This window comes from Castanea sativa, chromosome 5, assembly GCF_040712315.1.
Source record: "Castanea sativa cultivar Marrone di Chiusa Pesio chromosome 5, ASM4071231v1".
NCBI lineage: Eukaryota > Viridiplantae > Streptophyta > Magnoliopsida > Fagales > Fagaceae > Castanea > Castanea sativa.
The window spans coordinates 60783535-60795505 of record NC_134017.1 but is presented as its reverse complement, the minus strand read 5'-3'; the positions used below and the strand labels follow the sequence as shown (position 1 = coordinate 60795505).

At 32.9% G+C, this 11971-nt stretch overlaps 1 protein-coding gene across 1 annotated transcript; it reads left to right on the top strand.

Annotated features, from left to right (window-relative positions):
• The first annotated feature begins 7475 nt into the window (after positions 1 to 7475).
• LOC142636822 (monolignol oxidoreductase AtBBE-like 13) lies at positions 7476 to 9451 on the top strand. The gene has a single exon (XM_075811119.1). The coding sequence runs from the start codon at positions 7545 to 7547 to the stop codon at positions 9153 to 9155; it is 1611 nt and encodes a 536-aa protein (XP_075667234.1). The 5' UTR covers positions 7476 to 7544; the 3' UTR covers positions 9156 to 9451.
• The last annotated feature ends 2520 nt before the right edge of the window (positions 9452 to 11971 follow it).

The following is an 11971-nucleotide window of genomic DNA, read 5'->3' as shown; positions in this document are numbered from 1 at the left end:
GGGATCAACATTTTAGGGTGGACATGGGGAATGGCGTGCCTAAGAATTTTCTAACTTCTATATAAGTTAATGGCAGCTCTCAAAAGGAAGTGATGTCTTATCTGGATACTGTGGTAGGTGAAGAAAGATAGGATACACAAAGCAAAGTTGTATGGAACATTTACCTGGTCCTGGTGTGAGACCTGCACTCTGTAAATTCTGCATTTACTGAACTATTTCTATTTTCCTTGAACTTTCTACAGATAATGTGACCAGTTTACACATAATTGTAGTGGTTCTGAAGCTTCCCAGACAAAAAGAAAATTAAAAAGAAAAGAAACACAAAAAGGAAGTAATAAAATACGGATTATAACAGTTACTTATCTGGATGATTTTCTGATCTTATGAGAAATACTGTTTAGCAAAAGCACTTGACTTAGATTTGTTACAAGTATTTTCCATGTCCAGCACCGTGTACTAAACATTTCTGAGCTTTACATATTTGATTTTCAAATTAGAAGAGTTGGGAATGATTTGGAGATTATGAACATTTGAAATCACAATAAAGCTGAATTGTAGCATTTAACTTTTGACAGTAAGTGCAAAACTAAGAGATTAAGAATTAATATGTTTATCCATTTAAAATTTAATTACTACTAATATCTTGTTCAATTATACTGATGAATGCTTTTTTCTTTTTCTTTTTTTATATAGGTATAGTGATGAATGTCCTTCCACGTTTGCACGCTCTCTACCCACTATTTCATTGCTCTAGTTAATACTTGCTATCCTTTGGTTTTTTGTTTTGTAGTACTTGTTGAAGAATATAAATGGAGCCATTTGGACCCTCCATTGATCCTAGCGAATCACAATAATGTACTTCTTTTAGGAATAATTGAGCTAATTAGTACTAATTTATTGTTTTGGTCCACCCTCAATAACGAGAGCATTGCTTCCTCCTCTCGTATGATAGTAAGTCTCACTAGTTAAATTTATTATAGAACTTACTATTCACGAGAGCAAGGAGCATTACTTTTGTAATATTAAATAAATTCCCCACCCCCCCCCCCCCCTCGCCCGTCAAATCTCCTTTCTCAAGTCAATGATTTTCACAAAGTATGTTTTCCTCGTGCAATTATTCAGTGTATCTGGTGTACTTCACCATTCTATTTTCTCTCACATAAAGATATGTTTTACATGTAAATCCCACCAAACAAGATCCACATTTACATGTGAAGAAAGTGTAGTCCATTGGCCGCAAAGAACAATTTCCTTGTTTTCCTCTACATGTTTTAGTTCCTTTTGTTATTATAACTTTTAAGAAGATTTGGTGGATAATTTTCTTGTTTTCCCATACATGTTTTAGTTCCTTTTGTTATTATAACTTCTAAGAAGATTTGGTGGAATGCGTGAGGAACCTCAAGAGAGATAAAAGGCATAGTTGACTCTTTATATATGCAACAGGGGCTAGGTCCTGTTTTCAAAAACATGCAAAAGTCCAAACCTTGAATTTAGTTTTGACATATTTTGATAGTAAATTCTGACTTCATAAGATTTGTTAATTTTCTCATCTCTCATGCCTTTACAACCTTTTTTATTCTTTTTTCTTTAATTAGTGAATCTTACGCTTACAATCCTGTTCTTTCCACCTTTTCTTACAAAGTGAAAATGTTATTTGAGCAAGATTCCACTTGTGGTACCATTGCAATGATTACTAATAAGTCTACTCCCAATCACAATATAATGTGTCTATATTTTGTATGTCAAATTATCAATACATTCAGCCTTTTGAGGTACACTTTATGTTATGTTTTTTTGTTCATAGTTTAATGTGTCATGTGATTTATTTAAATAAATATACATAAATGGTCTTATAATTCACCACATAATGTGGAAAATATAACTTCAAACTAGTTTAAAGTGAAACTTTATCCAATAAATAAAGAATTTATATGAAATTGGAGTTTAAACTTAACCGTTACTAGTTTATTTAAAAAACAAGGTGAATTCAAATTTAAGAATATTAGAGTAGTTATACAATCTGCTTATCATAAAGTATTGCTCGTGAGCCGTGAGCCATGAGTTTATAGTTTTTTTTTTTTTTTTTACAACTACAAAAATTGATATTATCTCCACTAGAAACTGTAATTAAAAATTTAAATTATTTTCAACAATTGTAGGAACGCACTCAATTAGCAATTCAGTCCCAAATCTTTGAACACACATGGGATTTCGTGGAATTCGAATTTAATAATATTAGAGCAGTAATACAATCTGCTTATCATAAACTATTGCTCGTGAGTCGTGAGTTTATAGTTATTTTTTCTTTTCTTTTTTTAATTTTCTTTTCTTTTTCTTTTTGACAACTATAAAAATTGATATTATCTCCACTAGAAACTATAATTAAAAATTTAAACTATTTTCAACAATTGTGGGAATGCACTCAATTAGCAATTTAGTCCCAAATCTTTGAACACACATGGGATATCAAAATCAATTATCCTTAGTTGATATCAATCTTTGTTGTTCTTTATTTTATTTATTTATTTATTTAGAGAGTTTCAACCTATAACGTCCGTTCTTAATGATACTTTTTATCATTAGACCAAAACACCCATTAGTTTTTAGTGTAAGCTGAGGTTGAACTCCAGATATCTTAATTAATCATCAGAGACTTTACCAGTTGAGCTAACTGAAACCTACGATCTTTGTCGTTTTATATGTAATGTGAAAGCATCAAATTAAACCTCAGTGTGGTCTTACATGGCATAGTTTATCCTATAACAGTTTCTCATTGGACTCTATAACAGTTTCTCATTGGACTCTCTAGGATAATGGCACAAACAATCACCCACTCCACTCATTTTTAAATTGCTTGTTAAAATTTATCCAAACAAGTGGCCATAAATTAAAGAAAGGCTTAAAAATCTTACTAGTACGAGCAAATACTATTCAGACCAAAAAGTAGTTGAACCGTTGGCATCTCAGACAAAGTTAATTGGCACCTTATGCACACTCATATATTAGACTTCCATGGAAGACAACAAAGAATGTGAAGATTGGCCACTAAATGAAGAGGAAAGTGGGTACAAAAACAAATAGGTGATTTGAATTGAACGTGGGAATCTATTGGCGCATTAGATCTTAGGCCTATTCAAGCATGATTATTTATGAGTCGGGGTAGTTGATTTGTCATTGGAGTTGATTTATTTGACACTAAGGGATTGAAAATGAAATTTCATTTCGGACTTTTTGGTGTGTTTGGACTTTGGAATAAGTTATGGCACTGATTCAGAATTTGCGGGACAAAACAAGTCAGTTCTTGCGCATTAAGCGGCACCCTATGTTCATGTGATAGACATGGAGCCGTGATAGAAGTGTTTTATGTATATTGGTTCATCCCATGGGTATCTAAAAATGAAGTATTTTATGTAAGAGGTCTATGAAATCAGAAATATTCCTTTCAATTGTATAAGGAATCCATATCAATTTTCTGCATATATATAATCATAGTGATATAACATTTCTATTTTCTATATATGTTTATACATATACACAGACAACTTACAACACATGTCCCATCAAAAAAAAAAATCTTACAACACATGTCCCATCAAAAAAATAAAAAATATAAAAACTTACAACACGTGTCTCACACTCTAAAAAAAAAAAAGACCTGCTTGTGAAGTATTCCAAAATTATGCTTTAAAAACAACACATGCACCCAACAGTCAGACTTAGGGGTCTTTTTTTTTTTTTTAGTTCACAGTAAACAAGCTTATTCAAATATTGATCAATCATTTCAATTTTTATCCCAATTAGTTTTCTTACACTCCCTTTGTTTTGCTTTAAAATATATTTAGTGAAAACATTTTTAGATTTTTTATGTGATATAAAATTTTTAAGCACAAACCACCAAAACTAGTGTCTCCCAACCACCACTGGCAACTCCAGCCGCCGGACTGGCGGTCTAGCCTACCAAACCTGCAATCCAGCCACTAGATGGGGTGGAGAGCCATTGTGTGTTTTTGTCAAATGTTTTACTAAGGTTTTTTTTTTTTTTTTGCAAAATGTTTTACAAAATTTCACCAGGGAGTTTAAAAATGATTTTACAATCAATGGAAAACATTTTCAAATTTGACAAACTTTTACAATGAAACAAATACAGTAAAATACTGAAAATGTTTACCTAAAAACATTTTATAACAAAACAAAAGGTTTATTGTTTTGCGATAATTTTAAATTTTAGAGCCATGGGTATTTTTCATTTTAATTTTAAACTACTAAAAATGCTCCATTTAAATCACAAAATATCTAAACAAATTTCATTTAAATCTCTCAAAATTCCTCAAATTTGTTCCTAAAGATGGAGGAAGGTATTAAAACCAAGGGAAGATGTGAGAAACTACTTCAAAAGACAAGTTGGTGATGGCAGTAAAGTGAGGTTGTGGCTTGATAATTGGCATCCTCAAGGGATGGGATGAGAGTGATGTGTGAAGCAGATATTTACCCTGCTGCAATGATTTCTATTGTGCCCATCAATTGGAAAATGGTATTGGAGAACCTCCTAGAAATGAAGCTTGTATGGTGGAACATAGTGTGGGATAAAACTATTATGCCAAAGCAAGTGATGGGGGAGTGGGTAGTTCACTAGAAAATGTGGGGGAAGATTAGATAACTCTTGCAGCCACTGTCAGTTCATTGAAACGTAGAGTACAAAAAGTATGGGGTTAGTAGATATTTTTCTCTTTTATTTTTGGAGATATAGTAGGTAGAATGGGTTAGTAGAATAATGTTACATTATTAATGTACAGTCCATCACCTTCGAATTTAATAAGGGTACAATGGTATCAGCAAACAGTAAATTGTGAAAGAGCATTACATAAGATTGACGTGGTGCTTCTTATAGAAATTATGGGTAATTCACTATAAAAAAAAATGTGTTGGAATGTTGGCCACCCTTAAAAAAAATATTTTATATAATGCACTTCCGGATTCATATTTCCTGATCTCCAAGACCACATCCACATCCACACCAGTCGATTCAAAGAAAAAGAAAGGAACTTTAAAAAAAGATAAAAAATAAAATTACACAGTATTTCATAATTTTGTAAAATGTAAAGTGACTTTATTGAAAGAAATTGCAAAGCATTGCCACTAGTCTTTTCTGTCTAATTAGTATAGTTAAAATTGAGGGGGGTCATGTGAATTATGGGCCCTGGAAAAGTCTAAGCTTTTGACATTGACACTGCCTATCTAAACCTGGAATAGTACATGGTGGTGCCAAAGACAGAAGCCTTTATCTAGAATCAATGTGAAAGCTTCAATTTCAATCAATAGTGCATTGTTCGTTGTTCACCATACCAATCTTTTTCCTTTGTTTCTTTTCATGATCAAAATTTTGATAAAGCTTTCCCTTTCTATTATTGATTTGTTTGCTTATTTTATATATAATCATGTGAGGCTTGTCCCACGTTTTTCAATTTAATTGGGAAGAATTTTATGATCCTCCAATTACTGGTTACCCTTCTCCTTTTTTCTGTATTTTTGACCCTCTCATGTGTTTTTGACCCTCTCAAAACTTTAACCTACTTTATGATTAATTTTAAAGTCTTACACTTTTTGTCGTTAGAACAATATTGTCTAATAATCTACCTAACATTATATGACCCACCTCTCAAATGTATTATGCCATTTTATAAAAAAAAAATCGTAATCCTTGTTATTCATAATAAGAAATTATCAATAACAGAAATGAAACCCACTTATTTATGAGATGTCCGCTTTATTGAACGCATGTAAGAAATTCTTTTCCTATTTTACTTGTAATGGGATAAAGAATTTATACTCCACAATTTTTATTTATTACTCAATATATTGCTTGTTATGAGATTGAAATGTTGGTATCTCTATCATGCATATCTTTTTAACTATCCAAATTAAGAAAATTGACTTGAAAATCATCACCATTAGTCCATTTGGATACATGCAATATCTCAAATCAATGTGCGTACTTTTAAAAAGAAATTATATCCTATCAAAAACCCAATGTAATGAAATTTTAATTTTAATTTTTCCGAGGGAGCTTAATTTAAGCCTTAAACATTTAAATATGATATAGACTATAAGTTTTTAATGAAACAAATTATTGTCATCTGATTTATTTTTGCTTGAAAAATATGCTGAGCAGAAGTATAATTGAAATGAAGTTTTAGAAAATTATAGGGAAAAAGAAAAAAGAAGAAGTAGAAGCAAGCTAAACCAAACCGACAAGTTCTTAGGTTGTTGATACGAAGGCTCTATTTCAAACAGAGTTTATAAACTTATACGCAACACTTGGAGTTTTAGCTTGAAGACTCTGTAAAGCATTTCTTAAATCGCTTTTGTTACTTTTGTATAGATTGTGGTTGCCTGTAAGGGTGGTCTTACAAAGGCTACTACTCTTCCTCACGAGTGTTTTTTTTTTTTTTTTTTTTTTGGGCCTTGAAATTATTGCAATTGTGTTGTTTTACTGTGACTCTGTGAGTTTCTTTTTGGTCTGTGAGTTGTAATTGTAACTGTTTTATTGTGGTTTATAAATTCCCTCATTCAGCCTAATACTATTTTTTTTTTCAAGCCCGTGATTATATATATAGACATCATATAATTAGACTATTGATTTGGTTTAAGATGGTGGGTCAAGAAAAAAAACAAGTTATGTCATGTCAAGTGATTGCTATGCCTTTAGTTAATATACAGTTAAATGCACAATCACAATCAGCTGCTCTCTCTCTCTTTCTCATTTGATTGCTACAGTACATTTATTTGAAAATCTGTCTCTCATATGATGGCAATAGAACATAAATTTGAAAATTTTAGTGACGGCGTTTACTCAGGGTTTAGGAAAATCAAATCTTTTTCTATAACCAATGAACCCAATATAGGCCATTGAAAAATTGTCATGACATTACAATCACATGTGACATTGATAAAGGAACCTTAGTTAGGACTACAAATCACAACACAAATTGTGCTTATTATATGCATTAAGAGTTTGTATTGAACAAAAATCCAGGTTAAGTTATATGAATCTTGCACTAAATTTTGATTCTTTATATAATAATTATAGTAAATCTGAACACAAGGAAGAACTAATCTGTATTTGATTCTTTATATAATAATTATAGTAAATCTGAACACAAGGAAGAACTAATCTGTAAACTAGAAAAATTTGGATTGAATTGCCGAAAGTGGTTTCTAGAGTCTAGACAATTCTAAGGCCTTTTTTTACAAGCTAGGAAGAAATAAATCTCTAAATATCTTGGGTCTTGGGACTCATGCTACAACAAATTGATAGGTCTATTTCCACAATCACCTAATTACGCGGAAGACCATTGTGAGGTTCGTGACGTAAACGTTGATCCCAATCAACCCTTGAGTCTTGACGTTTGCATTAGGTCAAGTATACGTTGGGGTCACGATAAGAGACCAAACCAAAGCCCATAAATAAGAGTGCTATGTTCAGTTAACATTATACTTAGGACACACAAAAAACAATTAATCAAAGGGAAAAAGAAAAAAAAACAATGGTGTCCCCAAAATCTTCTTCAATGTGTTCAATTTTTTTGTTCCTTGTGCTGTCAGCTGCTTCATTGGCAGCTTCAGATTCTGTTCAAGAAAAATTCATCCAATGTCTTGATGATAATTCCGAGCTTTCCATTCCAATAGCCATAGCCTTTTTCACCCCAAACAACTCTTCCTTCACTACTGTCCTCAACTCCTCTGCACAAAACCTTAGGTACTTAGTGCCTTCAGTGCCAAAGCCTGAGTTCATTTTCTTGCCTTTGCATGAAGCACATGTCCAAGCAGCTGTGATTTGTTCCAAAAAGCTTGGAATTCATCTCAGAGTACGTAGTGGAGGCCACGACTATGAGGGTCTCTCCTATGTATCAGAACTTGAATCACCTTTCATAATAGTTGACTTGGCCAAGCTTAGATCAGTTGATGTTGATATAGCAAGTAATAGTGCATGGGTTCAGGCCGGCGCTACTATTGGCGAAGTGTACTACAGAATTTATGAGAAAAGCGGAGTCCATGGCTTCCCAGCTGGTCTTTGTACCAGCTTAGGCATTGGTGGGCACATAACTGGAGGTGCATATGGCACCATGATGAGAAAATATGGTCTTGGTGCTGACAATGTTATTGATGCTCGAATTGTTGATGCAAATGGCAATATTCTTGACAGAGAAGCCATGGGAGAAGATCATTTTTGGGCTATTAGAGGTGGTGGAGGAGCAAGCTTTGGAGTCATTCTTTGGTGGAAGATAAAGCTAGTTCCTGTCCCAGAAACTGTGACAGTTTTCACAGTTACAAAGACCTTAGAACAAGGTGGAACAAAGCTCCTCTATAAATGGCAACAAGTTGCTGATAAGCTTGATGAAGACCTCTTTATCAGAGTCATCATCTCACCTGCACCCAAAGCTGGTGCTAAAGGCGAGAAAACAATCACAACTTCTTACAATGCTTTATTTCTTGGTGGTGCTGATAGGTTACTCCAAGTCATGAAAGGAAGTTTCCCAGAGTTGGGTTTAACCAAAAAGGATTGTCTTGAAACAAGCTGGATTAAATCAGTGCTTTATATTGCTCAGTTCCCAAGTGGAACACCCCCAGAAGTTTTGCTCCAAGGGAAATCCACATTCAAGAACTATTTCAAAGCCAAATCAGACTTTGTCAGAGAACCAATTCCAGAGACAGGACTTGAGGGACTCTGGCAAAGGTTATTTCAAGAAGACAGTCCATTGATGATCTTTAATCCATATGGGGGAATGATGAGCAAGATTCCAGAGTCAGAAATCCCATTTCCTCACAGAAATGGAACTTTGTACAAAATCCAGTACTTAACTTTGTGGCAAGAAGCAGGTGATAAAATTGCAGCAAAGCATTTTAACTGGATTAGGAAGCTTTACAACTACATGACTCCTTATGTTTCATCGTTTCCAAGGGAAGCTTATGTGAATTATAGAGATCTTGATTTGGGGATAAACAACCACACAAACTTTGTACAAGCAAGTTCTTGGGGGAACAGGTATTTCAAGGACAACTTCGACAGATTGGTAAAAGTGAAGAGCAAGGTTGACCCAGACAACTTCTTCAGGCACGAACAAAGCATCCCAATTCTTCCAGTTTCTTCAAAGTGATGGGTGTAAATGCTTGGATTGGCTGCACAACTTCACTTTGTCTCTGTTACTACAGCTATAGTGTCCGTCAGTCAATATTGTAATAAACGAATGTTATGTTTATGTAGAGTCTAGTGTTGTAGAGAATTGATGTCTCCAAAAAAGAAAAAGGGTGATGTAGAAAGAAAATACATGTAATCTTTTCCATAAAGTGATATTTATTAAAGTGACCTTCCTTGTATCAAGTGATTGCCATTTATTAAAGTATAATAAATGGTAATAGATGTTTATCAATAAAAAGATTTCCATTTATCAAAGATTTGAGTCAATTATAGTATAAATGTTATATAATTTCAAGAAGGTTTCAAACTAAAAGTCTAAAACCTGAATTTAACCAAGTCACAATAAAAAATAAAACTTAAATTTTTTAGGTCGGTTCAATTTGCGCCCTCAATCAATTATTATTGTTGGCTAAAAGTAATAAGAAATTCATATACCTTGTGATTAAAATTTATCTAAACACGAAAAATCCTTCAATATAAAATTATAAGACCTTTTGTATAACTATAAGAGAATTGTGAAAATATATAATAATTAATCAATTAGTTAGCGGTGACAATTTTTTTCTCTTTCCAAAAAAAAATTAACATGACCTATTTAATAATTATGTAAACACAACTCATTAATTAAGCGGGTTGACACACAATCTATACTACACGCTTAATCGATCATTTATATTAAGTTGAAACAATTCAGACACAACTTTGTCGGCACAAAAATTTCTCTGTCAAAATATCTTCTCCAATTTAAAGACAATTTGGATGTGTGAACAATCAAATCATAAGGAATCCACCTTTTTATTGATGGATTTGCATTTACCCTGATTGTATGGTTTGATTTTCAGTCAACTCTTCATCAAACTTCAATCAAACCTATCAAAGTTAGTTTTTTTTTTTTTTTTTTTACATCCAATCAGCAAGAATGAGCTTGTTCAAATTGATTTTTAGTAACCCATGCACCACCAAGAGTAAAATGGTCATTCAGAATATCTGTGCTACATTAAAAGGAAGACAAAATCGGACGTCAACAACAATCATCTTTTGTTTTTGGATTGAGAGGGGGGGGGGGGGGGGTAATCTTTTCAACAATCATCTATTGTAAATACTTAGGATAAAAGTTAGGAGCAGATCCTTAAGTTTTGTACCTTAATTTCTATAATTAAATTCAACTATATGGTAAATTATCCAATAAAACGTATTGTTGAATTTGATTATTCTATAATAAAAATAAATAAATAAACAAGAGCCTTGTTGCATCATTCAATATAGCCATCTAGTGGAATTCAATTGGAAAATCTAACATATAGGCATACAACATCTACAAACTTTACCTAAATTAATTATATAATTATATCAGACAAATTAATCGTTTGATGACACGATTTGTGAAAAACCCATATATATATTATTACACTATCGGATGACTGAGTCATGATGATATTATGTCCTAAACATACACATGAAAAAATGATGCTAGCTGCTGCATGTGGATGAAAACCACGAGGCCAGCTTTACCAGCCGACTGATGTCAAAGTAATTATACCAAGTACTAGTGAAGGAGAAGTTTCAACAACTCCTTTTTGTTTGAATTTTGTGCGTTTTATGCGCTTTAGTCATTTGGTTCTTCTTTAATTGGGACCAGTTGGCGAGCCTTTATGTTGGTTCAGCATAAATGCAGTGTTGGGTATGCATTCATCAATATATGCAGTGTCTTCACATGCGTTTTCGGCTCCAACCCTGTACCAAACTACCAATTGCAATGAATTTGAGATTGACCTTGCAATAAAGCTCTACATCTTTGGTTCCCTCAAACAAAAACAAAAAGTCGTTGGTCTCATATCTACTTACTTATGAAGCAAAAAAGATCTTTGGTCTCATCCCACGTTTCCCTCAGATTTTAGTGCCTAGCTTTTCATAGTTGCACTTTATTTCTTACCTTGTCTTGGAGGCTTTGTTTTTTTTTTTTTTTTTTTCCCCCACGAATAAAAACAAGGATCAGACGGGCCCTTTCCATCTTCTTACACCAATAACAAAAACCAGACCAGTTATGAGAAGATGGAGGCCCATGGATATTACTATTAATGGCCCATTTAGCTTAGATTCTGACGAAGAAAATTAGCTTGGCCCAGTACATATAGAAAATCCCAACAAAACAACTGGTTTGACAAAAATTAATAAATTTGCAACTACTCCTCAAATAATCCCTAACTTCAACTGGATCTCCTTTCACTGCATTTATAAAGTTTCTGCTTCTCTTTCCTTTTTCTTTTTCTTTTTTTTTTCTTTTTTTAATAATGAGCACGGGTAGTAAGATTCACGTCCAAGTTATCTATATAGAGAATACTGTAGCAACTCCAAACTATTATTTTATCTTAAAAAAATACCCGGCTGAATAAAAAAAAAATATTCTTTCTCTTTCCTCCTCTCTTCTTTCTTCATCTGTCTCTCTCTCAAACGGTAACACAAACACAATCTAAAATCAGAATAGAACAACAGATCAAGAATAGGGAAAAATACAAATTTAATTAGAACAACAAATCTAAAATCAAAACAAAAACAACAGATCAAGAGCATGAAAGCCTATCTAAGCTCCATTGTAACAATAAAGTGAATCAGAACAAAAAATTAAAGAGAAGATAGACGAAGGCCATGTCGGTTGTGTGTGTGTGAAGTGAGCTGAAGGGGAAAGAAAATAGAAGTCAAAAGATCTTACTAGAAAGTGTTCTAGAATCAAGTAGAAATAGAAAAAGTAAAAAAAAAAAAAAGGGAGCTAGAGAA

Bases quoted from the DNA above. Each gene is read 5' to 3' on its own strand.
- LOC142636822 (XM_075811119.1), top strand. From the start codon at position 7,545: ATGGTGTCCCCAAAATCTTCTTCAATGTGTTCAATTTTTTTGTTCCTT.